Consider the following 20333-nt stretch of genomic DNA (forward strand, 5'->3'; position numbering starts at 1 on the left):
TCGCAGTTCTAACATAACCTAACCCACTTTTGTGGCAGCAGTTCGTTTTTGCGAGGGTCACGGTTCTAACCTAACCTAACCCACTTTTGTGGCAACAGTTCGTTACCATTCATTATGGAAAGTAATTGTTATGATAATTGATCAATAGGAAAAGTAACTGTTATGACGATTGATCATTAGGGTAATAGCCATTAGGTCAAAACAGTTAGAACATGTTATTTTATGCCAAACATTGTTAGGGATTTCGAAGAATATGGTAAAAAACATTAGGGATCTTGATAGTTATGGTACAAATGCTTAGGGCAAATGAGTCTTAGGCTAACCATTACATTATGGAAAATAATCGTTATGACAATTGATCGTTAGGGCATGTGCCCATTAGGACAAACCAGTTAGGGCAAGTGACTTTAGGACAAACGTTGTTAGGGATTCAGAATGACACCCGTTTTAGGGACACAGCCGTAATGGTTAACGTGAAACTCGGTGTGGACAGCTTTTGCGAAGGCCGAAGGCCGAGCTACGCGTAGGACCGAAGGCCCGAAGCATCCCCCAGTAGCTTTTTGAAACGCACGGCCGAACGCCGAGTTGCGGGAGGTTAGTGTTCAAACACAGAACAATTATAGTACCTACAAGTGTCTGAATTCGAAGGTCGAAGGCCCGGAGCCTCCGACATGTGCATGCTTCCTGCAAAGGAGATCGTCGATTTTGTTCTCTTTTGTTAAGCGATTGGGCCCGATACCTATAGATTACTGGAAAAACGTATAAGAAGTCTGCAATTAAGCGTGAGCCGGACTTAAGAATAAGAATTGCGGATCTATCAGGGCCACAACCGCAATTGATTTACGTGAAACGTGGTGTGACAACTAGTGCGAAGGTCGAAGGCTGAGCTCTGCGTTGGGCCGAAGGCCTGAAGCATCCAAGAGCGGTGCGCCTCCACGCAAGGTCGAAGGATGAGCTTTAGGAGGTTAGTGCTCAAACAGAATATATAATTGGTTTAAGTACGAGTAGCTAAATGAGAAGGCTGAACTGCCGTATATCAGAGGGTCTACCTCGACCACCGAAGTTCGCAAATTACGGGGATTTCTCTTTTACTCCAATGAAACCGTAATTAGAGTTACAGAGTGAGATGCCAGCAATTTGCGAACTTCGAACAAAATTAAAGATAGCCAGCCGTGTGTGGAAAAATTGAATGAACAGTTGAATGTACTTATGAACTTCGCTTTGCTCGCTCGTTCGAAAATGTGTGCAGTACGGAACCCTTGGGACGCGAGTTCGACTCGCACTTTACCGGTTTTTTTTTAATAGGTACTAATAACCTAGCAATAATATTTAATTAGGTAAAGAAGAACCACTCTATACTATAGACCGACCGTTTAATGAGTCCTCGCCTGGGCGGTACGGGGGCGACGGGGTAGGACGACTAAGGGCGGCGGGGAAGGTGCGGGCGCCGTACGCCTGCCGCCCGCACCACCGTCCCCGCCGCCCTTAGTCGTCCTACCCCGTCGCCCCCGTACCGCGCAGGCGAGGACTCATTAAAGCGGTCGGTCTATAATTATAATTCCGTTATATTCTACGGCTATGTTGACCTCTAATGACCCCTGTTAATTATTTTACAATATATCACCTTTAGTATCAGAATAAAAACGTGATGAAGGCTTTCCAAAAACTCGATACTAAAATATTTATAACACCTCATTTTAATGACAATGTATTAATTTGCTATCTAAATATTTACATATTTTAACACGTTATGAGCCTCAAATATTATAATGACACCATATCAAGACCAGTCCAATGTGAAATGCACTTAAAAACAAACCTACAGAAGTGAAAAAAATCGATTTTTCGATATTGTACACTAGAGTAAGGTGGGGTAAAGTTTGCTCGGGGCAAGACAAACAGTATGAGGATTCCATACAAGTGATAGTCTTATCCCGGTGATAGTCTTACCCCACCTTACCTTATTTGTTCTAATTTGTTCAACGTATTCAAATTCGTAGATTATGTACCTACGCCATATAATGACGCTTATTTTCTTTTCTGCTACAGTTGGTATTTTGATAAACCCTATAAGATTATTGACGGAGGCTCGAGTCCTTGTGAGTTTCTAAAAAGAAACAGGACTCGACTCAGGACTCAATATACTGAAGTTTTTATCTTCGAGCCGCCCAGAGACCTATAAAAAGGTCTCCTTGTTCCATTCCAATTTGAACTTTGTGTTGACAAAATAAAATTTCCTTTTGCTTGGCAAGTTTTGACGTATGGGCGGCTAGAGGTTATAGCACATGGCTTTATTGTAAAACATGTTATTTTATAATCTAAACTTAAAGTAAACGTACCTTCAGTGGTCGGCAACCCAAGGTTGTTCAACGCGTTGCTGCTATCCTGCCTTTTGCGTTGCAGGGAGTTGTTCTGCGACCCATTCCCAGGGTTAAATTGCACTGTTGAAGACGTATCCACGCTCCTTGGAAGACTTCCATTGACAGATCTACAACAATAAGACAAATATGATGATTGAGAGTCATATGAACCCAAAAAACCGCTCCCATACAATAAGTTTTTTCGAGTAGAAATTACACAAAAATACTTCCGATATGTGATCCCATAATTCGTGAGGTGTAAGCATTGGTGAGGTGGTCAAATTCGCCTAGCCTCTCAAAAATTGCATATATTGCTCACCGAAACGTACGTAGAAGTTTAGCCATCTGGTTAAGCGTTGCACTCATTGACTTGGCTGCTTGTTCTTCAGCCATTTTATTAGATGCCGGCGTTTAATGAACGGCCTAGGCGTCCAACTAGCTGGCTAATTTAACCAATGGGCTGCGACATGTATATGTTGGAAACTAACAAAAATATAACAACATAAACGTACTCTACACCAAACATAAACAAACATCCTTTCGGTAACAGCCCTTAGGCTGATTTAGTTACATTGCGGACTGTTGGTTACGTCCAATTCAACTGACCGATCAAAACCCGCAATGTAATAAAACTTGTATGCGAGTTCTCGCGTCGTCTAAATGAGCCCTTATTTATTCATTTTTAATTCTAACGACTCACAAATTGGACAACAGAGGCACTAAAATAAATTTGCTCGCAATTGACAGGCCCAATTAATCAAAACTGTACGCATGACGGCAAGTAATGGTGTCACATTACTCAAATGAGAGTAATAAACTGAACGTAGATCATAATTTACCACTAGATGGTTCATTTGATGCTACTAACACGACATGACATTACAATGCTGTTATGAATTCATATTTCGTCATATCACTTGATATTTACCACTCGCTTTGCGGTGAAAGAAAACATCGTGAGGAAACCGGACTAATCTCAATAAGGCTTAGTTTCCCCTCTGGGTTGGAAGGTCAGATGGCAGTCGCTTTCGTAAAAAGTAGTGCCTAGTTATCAAGCGGATCCCAGGCTCCCATGAGCCGTGGCAAAATGTCGGGATAGCGCGAGGAAGAAGAAGAATTAATTCATATTTCATATAACTCAAATGGCCAAATACTGGTCACAACTTTACCACTAGATGGTACCATCAGCCGCAAAAGTACATGCGAATTCATTGATAATTTCTCCATGCAATTTTGCAGCTCACTGTACCAACATCACAACTTTGTCTCTAGATGGAACATGTGGTAACTAAGGAACATACCTGGACCATTTTATTATAATTTGTACACTAAGTATACTTTTATTTTCAAATTGGGGAATTTATATAATATATGCCATTTCTATTCAAAATCACGAGCTCTATCGATCCTGATAGGAGAAAAAAAAGTGTCACAATTTTTTTATTTCTTCCGTTACCGTCATACATATTCAAAGAATCATGGTAACGGAATGGAAATAATAATTCTGAGAAACTATTTTTCTACTATTAGCGTCTAAAGAGTGCGTGATTCTCCCCAATCTGTCCATAGCAAAAATTTCGATTATAAACAATAATATGTTATAATATATGTTTTTTGTGTTAAGTACCTACCTACGTTAAAACAAGCGATTTGCTATCTGATTCTGATAGAGGTACCTAATATTTAGACAAATATAAAATTGGTAATGTGATTTCTGTATAAAAAGTGAGACGAGATATATTTTTGGTGACGCTAGAGACGTGAAAAGTGTCGCTCAAAAATTGGATTCGCCCACCTGCGATATTTGGTAGGGGATAATCTATGACTGAGCCTTACCTGTTAGGAGTTAATTTGTCCGCGCTGAGCGTGGGCGATTGTACTCGCAAAGACCCGGGGGTGTAATCGTGCCCGTAATGCACGTAGGTCTGGTAGCCGTTTACCTGCGGACAAAAAAAAATGTTAAATGTCAAAAAAACAGTTTTCGTACAAACTTTAATTGCTGACTGCACTTTTCTTTCAACATTCATCGAGACAATTCTAACAAACTCAAACAAAATTAGATGGCCCTGTTTAATCACATCATTTCTATGGTCCCCTTATGTGTCCATTATCAGGTCAGCCCGATGATTTGCATTGTCACTCAATTTAGGTACTTTGAACGTATGTGAAGTTTCAGCTCAATCTAATAATGGGGATGGGTCTAATTTAGCTTACAAGAGCGATTCTTTTATTTTTTGCTATTTTTATATATTGTGACATTTTTTGCCACTTTTGTGTTATTTCTACTTAGAATCACGAGCTCTTTCGATCCTAATGGGATAAAAAAATGTCCCAGAGTTTTTTTCCTATTGTGTTATCCCCATACACTTTGTATGGCGGTAACAAAAAGGAAAGTTTGAAAAATGAATGGTTATTTTAGGACACTTTTTTTCTCATATAAGGATGAAAAGGGCTCGCGATCCTGACTAGAAATAACACAAAAGTGGAAAAAAAGGTCACAATATATAAAATGACAAAAAATAAAAGAAACGCTCACGAAGATAAAAAATTTGCACTTTTGAATTTGAATGTTGTGATACACTTTTTCATTAATTGAGACTCTTGTATTATCTTCAGGAGTGACCTTTTTCTGAAAGTCCCATATAACGTTATTTCATCAAACGATTTTTATTAACATTAATCATTCACGTAAATTTGATCCAATAACATCTATTTAAAATCAAAAACATGTTTTTGAACAAAATCTAATGTAAAAAAAAAACAGGGAAATGTATTCTTGTAATTTTAAAGAAGCACATTGAAAGTTCGAAACGGCAATCAAATAATTAAATCCTCGAATTGCAATTGATCCCAAAATTTCTATTGAAAAGCATTTATATCGAGTTTTCCTTGTAAAAGAGAATTGTAATTTTAGAGACCGGAAAATTCTCTTTTACACTGAAAGGTGAAATAAATTGAGATCTTTTAGGAATTGATTCCTTTGTTTTATTTTTTCATAAGAGGGTACTTTTCCTGCTCTGGATTTGTTTTTTTTTTTTTAATCGGAGCCATTTTTACTTTATGTTTGTGCATGCTACAGTTAAATTAGCATTTTTTATCTGCATACTTTTTATTGTGTAAATAAAAAATAACAACTTCTGTATTATAAGTTTAGATTCGATTAAATTCGAATTAAATTCGATTATAAGTTTAGACTTTGTAATCGATAGTTTTCCTATATCAACTCTACTTAGAACACTTTAAACTCTCGCGTTTTGTACACATATTTAATTACACAAACGGGTCTACCGCGATATAATTTCATTATTTTTACCTTTAATTCCGACGTTTCAGCTGAGTTGCACCAGCTGTGGTCACGGAAAGACTGACGTCCCAACAAATGTCAACGGAGATATTAATAAAACACCACTAAACTACCCGAAATTAGTTTATAAAAATGTTCGGGGTAGACAAAGAAATTGCAGCTACCCGTTAAAGTTTAATGTTTATTGTCCACGGCACGACACGCAACACTCACAGTATCCGTACACTAGTCCGAAGATATATCCGCTGGTTTCAACATTTGAAACACTGGTCCCCAAGTAGACGATAATTTGTACCCGTCCTCACGATTGAAATTATATCGCGGTAGACCCGTTTGTGTAATTAAATATGAATAACTCTACTTAGGTACTCTACTGAAAATTTTGCATTTATTTTTTATGTTCATCTTATATTGTTTCATGAGATTAGTCAGAAGACTAATGCGAACATACATTTTCATATAATTTTGTTATCATTGTCATATACACGTACAAACAAGTGTGTGCACTCACATGCACGCATGGATTATAAAAAAGGCAACATTTTGACTTTATAGTCTGAGTTTGAATTGGATTGTTTGTCTATTATATTATTGATTTTATTCATGTTACTATGTACACTGTACGAGTCAACCGTGCTAAGGCCTCAAACTTTGGGGAAATACACCACTGTGTTTTTTTCTAATGGTATTATTATTTCCTTTGCCATATTCTTTTCTTTTTATTTGCTAAAGAAAAGTAATACGACTTAAAATATTTGGGCAAATACCATTAAGGGATAATAATTATTTTATTTACATACAAGATATATACAGTGGTACTACTAATAACATTTAGATTAATCTAATGTGTGTATGCCCTCGCCAGACAGAGAATGAAGGACTTTAGATCAGGATATCTAGAACCGAAGAAATTCAAAGCACTACCCTTGAGCTCCATCATCCGACACACGGTCGATGGTCGAAAAAGCTCTTGAGTAGGAACAAGATAGCTCTTGAAGGGGCGATTACACAAAATATCCTGATGGGTCGAAGTGGATATGTCACTGTAAAAGCCCGAAGTTCGGCAAAACCTAGGATTTACCGGTAAAACCTAGGTTTTACCGATGCCGATCGGTAAAAGGCCGAAATGTTAAATCTTACTAGTTTACTTCGGGCTTTTACCAACACCGATATGGTAAATCCTAGGTCTTACCACGGCGACCGGTAAAGTTTGAATCATGCACTGATTCTCAACCCCTCCCGCTCAAACCCCCGTACACCGCACCGCATGCGCCGTTAAGTGGGTTAGGTTAGGTTTGAACTGCGATCCTCACAGAACCGAACAAAAGTGGGTTAGGTTAGGTTAGAACTGCGAGCCTTACAGAAACGAAGTGCTACTAGAAAAGTGGGTGGTTTTACCTCCTTTTCTACATAGTGCACCATATACCATAATCTTTCATCGGGCCCCATAGAAGTCGGTTTTTTTTTTTAATTATCATCTAATAATCTCAAGAATCAGTGCATGATTCAAACTTTACCGGTCGCCGTGGTAAGACCTAGGATTTACCATATCGGTGCTGGTAAAAGCCCGAAGTAAACTAGTAAGATTTAACATTTCGGGCTTTTACCGATCGGCATCGGTAAATCCTAGGTTTTACCGGTAAATCCTAGGTTTTGCCGTACTTCGGGCTTTTACAGTAACAGATACATCCGCAAGGGCCCTCCGCAACATGAAATTATATTTATCTAAAAATCTCACCTTGTAACAATCCGCATACGCCGGGTCCGTATAGTCATTACTATATCTATAAGGCTGGTAATTATTCTGACTTATAGAGTTGAGAGGCACAGTGCCGGCCAGTGGTATGCCACTGCCAAGCTTGGCGTTGGAGCATAGCGTGCTGTCTGAACCTGTGTTGGGGTAGTCCTGTGAAAGAAAAGGAGGGTTAGATCCTTTCATTTATGCTTTAATTCATGAATTTGTAATTTGTTCTTTACTTACTGCCCGATTCGAACTTTAAGATACGTCAAATAATAGATCTAGAAACGATATGGATTAGATGTGTCTGTGTCATAAGTGACGTTTTTGTTTGAAACGTCACATTTGACAGTGACATTTCTAATGCATATCGTTTCTAGATCTATTAATTGACGTATCTTAAAGTTCGAATCGGGCCTCTATAAGCACAATACATCGTATAATACATTATGGATTAAAACCGTAACATTTTTTACAAATTGCTCCTCGTAGCTTGCGAATAGTCTAGTAGCAATTAAAATTTCCCAGTAAACCTTTACTCTGCTTAAAATACTTATTTGAATTTAACCAAAGTGTTGTCATTTAAAACATTCAACAAAACTAACGAATATTTTGTGTACAAAAAACTCCAATCACTTTTTTGTTTCCAAGCGTTCGGTAAATTCCGTTAAATCAATTATTTTTAAAAGCCACTATTGTTTCCTGTCAAAAGCAATTTAATTATTCAAATATCGTGTTTTTACGTGATTTTGTTCGTTTACGAAAAAGTTCCATGTCAGCTAACAATAAGTATATTTTAGATAAGCATCTACTAGACTGAAATGTAATAAACTCTCTTAATTGTTAACAATGAACGAATTAGGAGCTCAAAAAGGTAACATTGTCTTAATAAGAGTTAAAAAGTACTTTAGGGCAATAAAAGTGTATTTTGTTCGTTATTGCCCTATTAAAGCTAATGGTTTAAGCGTTGTTACATTATTTTGTTAAATATGGTATTCACTTTATTTAAGCTAACGAAAATATAATTTTACATTGCTGGACAGTGGTTAATGTATCGTGGGTTCTCGCCAAAATCCAATAAAATATTATCGCTAATTTAATGGACATAATTTCGTTTTATTTAGTCAGCATTAAATAAATGAAAAATGCCAAAGTGGCCAAATATATCGTGACACGCCTCTGTTTTTAACATACACATAAGGATGTAAATATTTATTTGTACAACAAGAGATCAAAGTTTGATATTTCTTCGGGTGCTTATTTTGAGTCCCGTGCAAGCGAAAGATTCTATAATATCTAATTTAGAATCTTGAGCGTAGTAAGAAACTCAAAAGCGCCCGAGATGTAAATAACTTTGATCTCGTGTAGTACACAAAATTTTTCACCCGAGCAGTGAGAACATACCTATTAGACAACTTGAAAAATGTAATCCTTCTTCATCACTTAATACCTATGCACTCATGTTTTCTTAAGATATACAAACAATTAAGTTTACCGCAATCGAACACAAAAACAAAACTTAATTTAATAAATTTCAGTAAAATAATATAGAAATAACGACATCAATCGACAACTTTTTTTTGTAAAAAAAAGATACGGTCCGAATTGCGGATACGTATTATTTGTCAACTATGGTAGAAATTCTTAAAAGTAAAATAATTAATTTTGGGTGATAATCTGTGTATTTTTTGAGTTCATTATTTTAATTGTATAATAAAATACCTAAAATATAGTATTTTAACAGTTTTTATCAAATCTCAAACTTTATTTTTATTAATTAATTACTAAGAATTCATACTCGTACGTGGTTTGGAACGATTCGGTCTGAAGTTTTCGGGGGTCTATTATAAACCGTCAATATACCGTTGAATGTCGTTTTAACTTATTTTGTCTGTTTCTTTTTAACTTATTTTGTCTGTCTAACAGTGTGAAAGGGACAGAGATAATAGAACCCAAGTATTTCGAACTTGTATTAGACCCCGCATGTTGAAATGACATTTGACTATAAAGGTCACTTGAATGTCATTTTGTCTCACTCACTAAATGCAATTTGGCTCACTGTTTTTAAGAAGCAAAGTACCCTTGTTCGAGCTGCTGAGGTGAAAAATATATTTGGGTACTTTGGTCATCATTTTCTATTTCATGCTGACTTTGACTTGAGTTTTGTTAAATATTTTTGTATTTTGTCTAGTTGATTAATTATCATGCAACTATACAATCTCATAAAAAACCTTTCATAGTTTTCGACGACTTTTTATTATTTTTATAATCTTCCAAGTGTCTAGTACCTCTTTTAAATAATAACTCTTCTCATAGTTCATAAACTCGCTAAGATCCAAATAAACTTATCAAACTACCCTCTAGCTTACAATTGCATTCAAACTTTTGAATCGCAACTCCGCTTGGCCAATTAGCCAATCAGAATGCTTCAAAATAGTTTCACTGCAAATGTTGAACTTTGCTAAATAGACTTATGCTAATTGCAACGTGGGCTCTTATTTGGTATTTCTGTTGCATTTATGCATCGGGAAAAGCATAACAATACGAATAATAGGTAGCTAAAGTGGTATTAACCCTTAATTTGATTTTGTCCGGTGGAACGGACAACTGATGATAAAAATTATACCACTTCATAGGTAGATTTTTATTTCGATTCGTATATGGCAAGTATTAGCCTAACTAATTTAATATTTGGTAGAAAATATAACTAGACCACTGGCAACACTAATTTGACAGTAGCTCCACAAGATGGCTCCGCGTCGGACGTCAACTGTTTTCAACAAGGTATTTATGCGCTTTTCTTCTATTTTTTTCTCGTAACCTGTGTTTCTAGTGCTCAAATCATACACTGTATTATATGATTGTTGTATGTGGGTATAATTTAGTTGCATTTTGTTACTTTAACTACTTTTAATCACTGTCTAAACATCTTGTCCGCCGCACCGGACTATGCCAAGTTCACAATATACTAACTAAAATTTCATTTGTCCGCCATGGCGGACTATGCCAAGTTCACAATATACTAACTAAAGTTTCATTTGTCCGCCATGGCGGACTATGCCAATGTTGTAAGGGATAGTTTTTTAACATTTTTTTTGTTTGTGGCGTGTGTGTTTGCTTGTTGCTTACAATTTTTTGTTTGCTTACTAACAGCGTGTGGTGTCGGGCCGTGCAGCTAAAATTTTGGCATTAATACCTAAAGAACACGCCGAGTCTGAGACAAGTGAACGTTCAGCTGATGAAAACGAATTGCATGAAAGTAGTACCGCAAGTTCAAATGCTTCATCACCAGCACCTTCTTTGGCATCTTCTTTAGAACGTCTCAATATATCAACTAGTTCCGAATATGAGCAAGCAATACCAAACCACCACCCAGAATTGCACTCAATACAAGAAATGGATGTTCCTCTAACACCCATTATGCAAGAAGTCATAGACGAAGAAAACTATGCAAATGTTCCATCTATCTCATCAATTCCATCCTTGCCAACACCAAACACTTCACGAAAAACCCGTTCTAGGCGTCCTCAGGTCGTTAGCAAAAGACGTAAAGTAGTCAAGAAGTTTTCATTAAATTACACATGGCGGCGAGCATTTTTCCAACATAGAGCTGAAATAGAAACAACAAATGAAAATGACGAGTACGTAGATATTGGTTTGAATGAGACAGTGTTAGACTATTTCATGAAATTCTTTTCAGAAGATATTTTCTTGGACATTGTCAGCGAAACCAACATGTATTCTGTGCAGAAGTCGGGAAAGTCCATTGATTTGTCTGTTGACGAGTTTCGCGACTTCTTGGCAATCAAAATAATGATGGGTATAGTTGTGATGCCGTCTTATCTCGACTACTGGTCAAAGCAATTTAGATATGCTCCAATAGCAGACCTCATGAGCCTGAAAAGATACCAACAAATACGTCGTTATTTACATTTTGCTGACATAAATTTTGAAAATTCTGATAGATACTATAAAGTGCGACCCGTAGTTGAAAAAATAAAGAAAAACTGCTTGGCCGAGGAAACAGAAAGAAGTTTTAGCATAGACGAGCAGATGATTCCGTATAAAGGGACTAAAGCTGGGAAACGTCGCCAGTATATGAAGGACAAGCCTAATAAGTGGGGCTTTAAAAACTACGTGCGAGCTGGTCCAAGTGGAATGATTTACGATTTCATACTGTACGGGGGCGAAGACACATTTCGGTTTCACAAATTTGCCGACGATGAAGCGACATTGGGGTTCGGTGCACAAATTGTACTGGCTCTCTGTCAATCGATAAAAAGAAGGCCATCTACTGTATGTTTTGACAACTTCTTTTCATCACCTGAGCTTGTCTACATCTTACGTGAAAAATATGGCATTTTTTCACTTGGGACCATTCGACGTAACCGATTGAGAGGAGCTGACGAAAAACTGGTTACTGAAAAACTGCTGAAAAAGAAACCACGTGGTAGTTTCTCTCAAGTAGTCTGCAATTCCAACAAATTGGCAGTTTTACGATGGAACGACAATAAAAGTGTGACGTTTATAAGTTCCTATGTCGACTCTGAACCAGTGCAAAAAATAAAACGGTACTGTAAAATTGCCAAAGCCAAGGTTGATGTCGATTGCCCCAACATGGTAAAAGTATATAATAAGACCATGGGTGGCGTTGACTTATCTGACATGTTGATCTCACTGTATAGGATTCCATTTAAAAGCCGAAGATGGTACTTAAGTATATTTTCCCAACTCATTGATATATGTATCAACAACGGGTGGTTGTTGTACAGGAAACACTGCGACTTAAAAAAAGTGCAAGCAAAACCATTGAAAATGTTTCGTCATGAGTTATTTGCTGCATTGACAAAGTCTAATAGGGCGGTCAATAGGAACAAAAGTGAAGAGTGCAGCGTTAAAAGACCACTTACTGCTCGACCAGTCGATTCCGTGCGTTATGATAACGTTGGGCACTTTATGAGCACAAAAACTGAAGGCCGGTGCATGTACTGCAATAAAAAAACGGTAGTATACTGCATGAAGTGTAACGTAAGGCTTTGTTTTGTAACCGGAAAGAAGCCCAGAAATTGTCAGTTAAATTTCCACCTGAAATAATTGTATAAGTATATTTTATAATAAATGCATGTTTATAACTATTGTTTTGTTTTACTTCACATGAATTTGGCAATGTCCGCCTCAGCGGACATATGATTTCATCGAGGTTCTTCCCAATTTTTGGCAGTGTCCGTTGTGACGGACACGTTTTTTTTCCAAAACTACAATACCAAAATTTTTATTTTTATTTTTTTGTAGCTCTCAAATCACCCCTGATCCAATATATATAGCACAATATTCAACTTTATGTTATCTAAGTCCCTGCCAAATTAAGGGTTAATCAATTGTTTAGGTTTCATATAGCCTCCGGAAACGCGTACAAATTTTCGTACATATTCCAAAATATATTTCGAACTTTCTAAAAAAACATAATATCTGCTTCTGAGTCTCAGGAGGGCAAACTTTTAGTTCACTATTTGACTTTTTTGACCGACATTTTTTGCCGAAAGCACCTTTGTGCATAACTGCCCAAAAGTTTGAACGAATTCAGTATGTGGGTGTGTTTTATAAATATCTAATCTTTAAATAATTAATATTACTCAAACATGTGGATTCAACTTTCATTATGAGAAAACAATCAGAGAGAAATAACATTTAAAGGGTAAATAAGTTCCAATCCGAGGAAAGTGTAAAACTTAGTAAAAGTACCTGCTCTATAATATTAATATCACTACTTAAAAGCAGTATAAAACAAACTTTAAACTTTGAAACTAACCTGGAAGTACTATTTATACATTTTGAAAGACAGTGGGAAGTAACACCCCAACCAACAACTGCAATATTAAACATATCGCTACCTAGAACAGTGCCTTGAGGTACACCAGTATAATTCTTGCGCAAGGGATTCACATATTTCTTAAACTGGTTCAATTGAAGCGATTGCTAGCTAAACTACAGGATTAGTAAACAAAATGATTCCAATTTCCGAAGTAACTTTATCAATACTTACAACTTCACAACTTCCGTTAGCCTGTCGGAGTTCAAGTTTGAGATCGCTGATATTAGAGTTTCTGTCGTTTTCTTTATACAGTTCTTCCGCTGTCACTGTCACATCGGGTTTTTCTGAAACAACACAAATTGATGAATTCCCAAAAACTTTATTCCATTGCCTTTTAATACACGTGACAAATGTCTCGGGATAAATAAAATTGATGATACATCGAAACTAAGTTCGTAACTAAATGAAATGGAACGAAATTTGTAACTATTTTCGTAACAATATATCGAATGATTGCTGTTAAAAAGAGAATTTGATTTTGTGAATAAATTATTTTAATAACGAATGTTAGATAGTCAATTAGAATTTAGATAGTCAAGATTAGTTCAGTTACACATTAGTTAAGAAGATAAAAGCATAATATATCCTCTAATGGTATTTTGATTTGTAATTTTGGCTGTATAAGCCATTTCTGACAATTATTTAAGGGTAATTTAAACAATTCCACATTTTACGGCAGAATAGTAGAAATAACGTTATTTACTTAACGATACTACTATGTTCAGCTTAATGTACAGTCAAATAATAAGATTCCTATACTATAAAACAATGTCAAAATGAATCAATTTATTTGTCTTGAACTACGACAGTGCTCAATGAGTAATGTATGTCATGTATCTAGAAGTCAAAGCGACAAGGTTCAAGAGTAGCCTAGGATACAAATTGTATAAATGTACTTATATCCTCACTAAGGTCTACATTATATTGTAAAAAAAAAAACATTATTAATAATAATGTACCTGTAACTTGCGTCTGCTTATTTTTCCTCTGCTTTCTTTGACATAATATCACAAGCATTATCAATGCTGCCACCATTATCGTTCCTGATGTCACCCCAAACAGAATTATTAGTAGTGGAAACGATTCTGCAACAAAAATTGTGTTACCTACTTTGCTAAGGTTTGGCTAGCCAAAAATTGTTGACAGATATTTCGTTGTTGTATCACCAATTGTCTATGATTTAAAAAAAAGCTAAAAGTCAGTTGTCAATTTATGTCATTCATTCAAATTGTTTTCGGTTTATAAGGGGTTTATTTTAAATAATATTAATAATGTCTATACTGAGTGAGGTTCACAAACTATTATTTAAGCTCGTAAATAATTACGACAGTGTGCGAAGTCGACGTGTAGCGTTGTATAACGAAAAACTGCAATGTTTACAACTCCTAAACAAATGTAAACAAATTAGGAGGTTGGTGCTCTATAAATATTTTGATACTTAGCATTTAGCATATTTGGCATAGTACTTATGTATTTTTTTGGTGATGGATTAATATTACGGTATTATCGAGCTAGGTCTTATTTACACTACATTGGCCGAAGGGTGTCAAGTTTCGGCGGTTCCGCGGCCGGCTCCCTGACACTGCGGGGTTGCGTAATGCATCGCAGCCATAATGTGATATGTGGTGTTTAGTTTTTTAAAGTTTAGTTATAAAATATATTTTTATATAATATGTATGCTAGTTTTAAGGTATTTATGTATGGGCCATTAGTTGCCTGAAATAAAGATTTTCATTTTCATTTTCATTTCATTTTTCGCCTTGTTACAATGATATATGGTGAGAAAGTGTTAACATATGTGTTTATCGTTGACTGTACTTTACATAGTGGTAGAAATTATGTAAGCTGACTTTGAGTGCACGTCAACGTATATTTAACTTATATCCTTAGGTACCTTACGTGTGCACAGATAATTAAAAATATTTTCTAGTATCAAAACTATAATTCCTACTACACAAAGTGTGACCAGCCCAAGATTTTTTGAATTTCCCGCCAAACATTTGTGTAATATTTCAGTAGCCAGACTCTAACTTTATATACAATTGCTCTGAATTCTTTACTATCTGTAATATCTGTATGGTCAACAATACTTTTAACCGGTTTTTGTTTTTCAATTATACTAAATTACTAAATGTTGTATTCTTTTTTTTATATTTTAAGAGCTCTTGTCGGTGGAGCAATCTTCAACTCATCCGATCCTCTGCCAACTCCTTAACCTTCTGGTATGACACGACCTGAACCTTTTCTTTTATTTGGTTGAAATATTTTTCTCACGGTCTTCCTCCTTTTCTTTTTCCCTCTATTTTTTCTTTTATGATGTTCTTAGGGAAAAAGTCGTGTCGTATCAGATATCAACTAGAATTCCTTTGTAAATAGTGTATTAAACTTGTAATAACTTACTGTTAGGCTTCAATATGATATCCATCGCATCGCTCCCATACTCATTGGACACATTACATCGATATGTCCCGAAGTGTTTAGATTGGCTTTCTCTTATGATCAGAGTCGAGTTTATAACACCGCCTGGCTGCGCGTCTTCGAGAAATGCGTAATCCTGTTGACAAAATATAAATAGGAGATTTTTGTATCAATAATAGGATCGAATACAATAATAGGGTCAATAATAGCGTTATGTTGTGTGTTCATGGTAAAAAAAAAGGAAACTTCTTTTTCATCCCTTTTGTTATTTTGCATAGTATCTTACCTAACAGAAACGGTCTCCTAGCCTAGTCGATAGTGACCTACGAACGACGAACTACGAAGCAGGAGGTCCCAGGTTCGAATCTTAGTATGGGCATTTATTTGTATGTTTATGACAAACGTTTGTTTCTGAGTTATGGATGTCTTATGTGTATATAATATAAGTATTTATATATAACTATAAATATTATATATAATCGTCTTGTTCATTATAAAACAATATCGAATCCAAACATTCATCAATGTCATAATTGTTGTCATTTCTATTAATAAACCTTTCTCTGACCTTAGTTCACATCCAGAACCTTCTACATCAACGCGAAACGAAATGGATAAGTAGAAATAACAGGAGGATGATTCTGTATTTATAAATTGATCTGGTTTGCTTACCTGGTCATGTATAGAATCTATCTCTTTCCCATCGAATGTCCACACAATGCTCTCGATGCGAGGGACTGCAAACGCTGCACATTCTATCTTCACGCTGTCTCCTTGGGACCCAAACTGGGTGTAGTTGGAAAGGATTTTTGGTGGACCTAAAAACACGACAACTATGTTAATCCACATGCAACTAATACCTAATGAGTTTACTGTCAACAATACGTTCATCATCTTTTTCATCAGCTAACTCGCGTTGTCCCGGCATTTGGCCACAGCTCATGGGAGCCTGGGGTCTGCGTGGCAACTAATCCCAATAATTGGCGTAGGCACAATTTTTTTAAACTAAGCCTTATTGGGATTAGTCCGGTTTCCTCGAGATGTTTTCCTTCACCGAAAAGCGACTGGTAAATTATACCAACAATACGTTCATATCGTAAAGATTTTAAAACGGATACTATTTAAACGATCAGCAAAAATACTAACCTAACCTAATCTAAAAACTAATTGCACAGCAAAACGGCATTCTGCTGTGCAAATCATAACTTTTTCAACCACGTATTTTTTTGAGGGACGATACAAAATACATATTTCTGTGAAATAAAAATAAACTTCTTTCTTTTCCCTGCCCTTATCCCACGTTATGTGGGATCGGCTCAACATGTTTTTCTCTTCCATTCTCCTCTGTCTTTCGTCACCTCAGCAGTCTCAGCACTCACTCCTTTCTTTCTCATATCCTCTCTCACACAATCCATCCATCGTTTTTTGGGTCTACCATCCGCTCTCCGTCCATCAACATTCATCCCTAACATTATTTTGCCTAAACTTACCTTTGATAAATATGGAGCCAGACGTCTCGATCTCAGGGTAGCCAGGTACATTGGCTATGCATATGTATCTTCCGGCTGTGTGTGTGTCCAGTGTTAGGGTCAGGTTGGCTGTTCTACCTACTCGCTGCAACAAATAAGACAGTTTAAAATAATGTTTGTTATTAGGAGAGCTTATTCCTTTTACAATTTTTATAAGTTTATTTTTGCTTTTTTCTTTTTTAACCAGACATTATAATATTTACCATCTCTGAAAAATAAAGAAATAGATTTGAACTAAATTCTAATAACAGCCGAGATTACGCGTTTTTCGAAATGAAATATCAATTGTGATCAATGCCACAATGGCAGCGAGCTCATATATATTATGTGTTGATAAAGCAGTGTATGTATGTAACTGTATATAATTTTATTAGGCATTACAAGACTCATGTGATCTTATTATAGAACGAGTGAGAAAATAAAATTTTGTATTATGTAGCAGTCATATAAACTACTATTATCACAAAACAAGTAATGAAAACTTCACTGTGAACAGTCTCCATATAAAATGCCTCTTTTTAATTGCTCATGAATACACGTTACACGTCAGTGTAAATAAGTATTATGTTACAATTGTGTCACCCTACGTTAAACGACTTGACAAGTATAATAAGTAGGTACAGTCAGCATTAATAGTTGCTAAGCGGGAAAGGTGTTCAAAATGATCTTGACGCGACTTTATTGTTAAGAGAATAAGAGCGCGTCAAGGAAATTTTGAACACCTCGCCCGCTTAGCAACTTCTGCTGCTGACTGCACTTTAAATTTTGGAATAACGCGCGCGATCTATTTTTTATTACCACAAATATTTTACTCTTTTGAAGTAGATACTATAAAATAAATGTATTATTCAACAGTATTCAATATGTGGAAAATTTATTCCGTTGGTAATAAAATTTGATCCACACTAATGCTTTTTCAAATAAATCTTGAATTTAACCATCCTTTGAAACGCGCTTATGGCTCAATGAAATACTTATTGGATGTCTCTTGAAGTTTATTGAAAATGTGGTCCCGAAATTGGATAAAATAGAATAATAGTCGCTTTAAAATAATGTTAGTTAGATAGCTATATTTGAAGCACAACTTCACACAATACCTTGGCTTATTAGAATAATATGCTAAACTACTTTTAATTCAATAACACATCCTCTTTTTGATTTTGTTTGATTTTGTAAGTATTTCTTTTCGCATGTGTCCAAGTCAGCATCAACCGTCGTAGCTAATAAAACAACGAACCAAAAGTATCATCTGCATGACCCTCCAATAATTAAAAAATAGACAAATATATCTATAGTTTAAGGTTCATGCCAAAGTAGGTACATATAGGGACATATATTACAGACAAAATAAATATAGATGGCTCTATATGTCCAGCAGCAGACTGCCGATTTTATAAAACAATGCTTTTTGAGTCTGCCTACTTTAACGATTAAGTAGGTCACATCTGGTACCTTTGATTTTGAATATACTTTGAAATATAAGTACATGATAGGTCTTACAAGGTACTGCGCTGAAAATAAGGTCGATACAATAGGGTTTTTTTCTATTTTCATATACGCATCGCGCCTGCATGTTTCCGCCACAGCAGACGATGTGGTGGAATATCTTCGCAAGAAGACCCGTTACGAGTTGAAAGTGTTCCAGCTGCGATCGCGACATTACGTGCACTTCAGCTCGTTTGTGGTGCGCGTGCCGCGGCCGCTGCTGGAAGCCATCGCGAGCACGGACTTCTGGCCGAAGGGTGTGATATTTCGGCGGTTCCGTGGGAATCTGCCGAATCCTACACCAGAGCAAGTGATGCCGCAACAGAAAACTGCGTCACGAAAATGATTTTTTAGTATTTAAGTTTTTTATTATTGTATATATATGTTAGTTTGTAAGGTATGTATCTATGGGCCTTAGTAGCCTGAAAATAAATGCTTTGATTGTTTGATTGATTGATTGATTGATATTACAATTTCCTTGTTTTCTATACATTGAAACGGCCTCAAACGTTACATGGTGATGACACGATGTATTGCCATTTTGTTAGAAGATTTTTTTAAAGTGCGGTTGCCAGACTTTGACCATCATTTGTGACTTTTGTATTGCTTAAAGACAATGGGTCCCATACAGACATTTGATCATCAAAACAAACCTGATCGATTGATACCATTCATAAAAAAATTGTCAAACACACTATTCCTCTTACATCCCACATAAACTTATCTTACGAACGTATTCAAGCAACGCGAACGTTTATCAAGATCCCTTATTTCCGTATGGAGTAATGCGCTTATTGTACCTTTTGTGAGGTTTTGTCGCCTTTTTGATATGTTTATTGTTAGTGTGGGCGTCGTTATGAGGAGTTTCTTTTAAAAGGGCTTATCTCTCTATGAAAAACCATACAATAATAAGACCTTTTGAAAACACACTCAGTTCTCACTTGGTTCTCGATTACGAAATATTGCGAACTTGACTGGAATATTATATTATACATAGGTACATACAAAAACTCGTGCCTCAGATCTTAACTTTATCTGAAATCTGATATACTTGAGAATAAAAGATAAGAGTTAGACAAAGAAAAGTCTGCGACGATTTTGATAGCACAGGCAGTGCACGTGTTGTTTTAAATGTCAAACTTCTATGAAATTATGACGTTATAAATAACACTTGCGTATGCTATCAAAATCGTTGCAGACTTTTCTTGGTTTAACTCTATCGGTAAAACTCATAACCATCAAATTAAATACGTAGCATTAGTATACGAATAAAAATTATCGTAAAAATAAAAACTTTGCCCTTTGACATAACTTTGCCCACCGCGTCACAGTCCGGTAAAAGCGAAATAACTTAAAAGTAGTTACAGATACACTTGCTTCAGAAAGTGTGTAACTACTTTTAAGATATTTCGCTTTTACTGAACTGTGACACGGTGGGCAAAGTTTTATTAAAGGGCAAAGTTTTATATTTTTAGGTAATAGAACTTTAGAGCAAATTGTGAATCGTGAAATGTTAGTGTTATTATCATGCTATGCTTACCTACTTATTTTTTTTTTATAAATCATAGTCATAATTTTTTTATTTGCAAGAACACGGTTACAATAAAAGGTCTTAAAAGTACAAAAG

The 20333-nt window shown here is 35.9% G+C and overlaps 2 protein-coding genes across 3 annotated transcripts in view; one reads left to right on the plus strand and one right to left on the minus strand.

Moving 5' to 3' along the window:
- The window catches only part of LOC134801809 (irregular chiasm C-roughest protein), a 77975-nt gene that overhangs the window by 5135 nt on the left and 52507 nt on the right, over positions 1 to 20333 (minus strand). For both annotated transcript variants that reach the window (XM_063774428.1, XM_063774427.1), the window contains exons 11-18: positions 17183 to 17306; positions 16365 to 16510; positions 15675 to 15828; positions 14234 to 14359; positions 13446 to 13558; positions 7403 to 7570; positions 4197 to 4300; positions 2340 to 2488 (exon numbers count right to left, since the gene is read on the minus strand). In XM_063774428.1, coding sequence (XP_063630498.1) covers positions 2340 to 2488; positions 4197 to 4300; positions 7403 to 7570; positions 13446 to 13558; positions 14234 to 14359; positions 15675 to 15828; positions 16365 to 16510; positions 17183 to 17306 — 1084 coding nt within the window. The remainder of the gene's footprint in view (positions 1 to 2339; positions 2489 to 4196; positions 4301 to 7402; positions 7571 to 13445; positions 13559 to 14233; positions 14360 to 15674; positions 15829 to 16364; positions 16511 to 17182; positions 17307 to 20333) is intronic.
- On the plus strand, positions 10151 to 12529 carry LOC134801724 (piggyBac transposable element-derived protein 2-like). Its single transcript, XM_063774320.1, has 2 exons — positions 10151 to 10186; positions 10556 to 12529. The coding sequence occupies exons 1-2, from the start codon at positions 10151 to 10153 to the stop codon at positions 12494 to 12496; spliced, it is 1977 nt and encodes a 658-aa protein (XP_063630390.1). The 3' UTR covers positions 12497 to 12529.

The sequence above is a fragment of the Cydia splendana genome, chromosome 23 (genome assembly GCF_910591565.1).
Source record: "Cydia splendana chromosome 23, ilCydSple1.2, whole genome shotgun sequence".
Lineage (NCBI taxonomy): Eukaryota > Metazoa > Arthropoda > Insecta > Lepidoptera > Tortricidae > Cydia > Cydia splendana.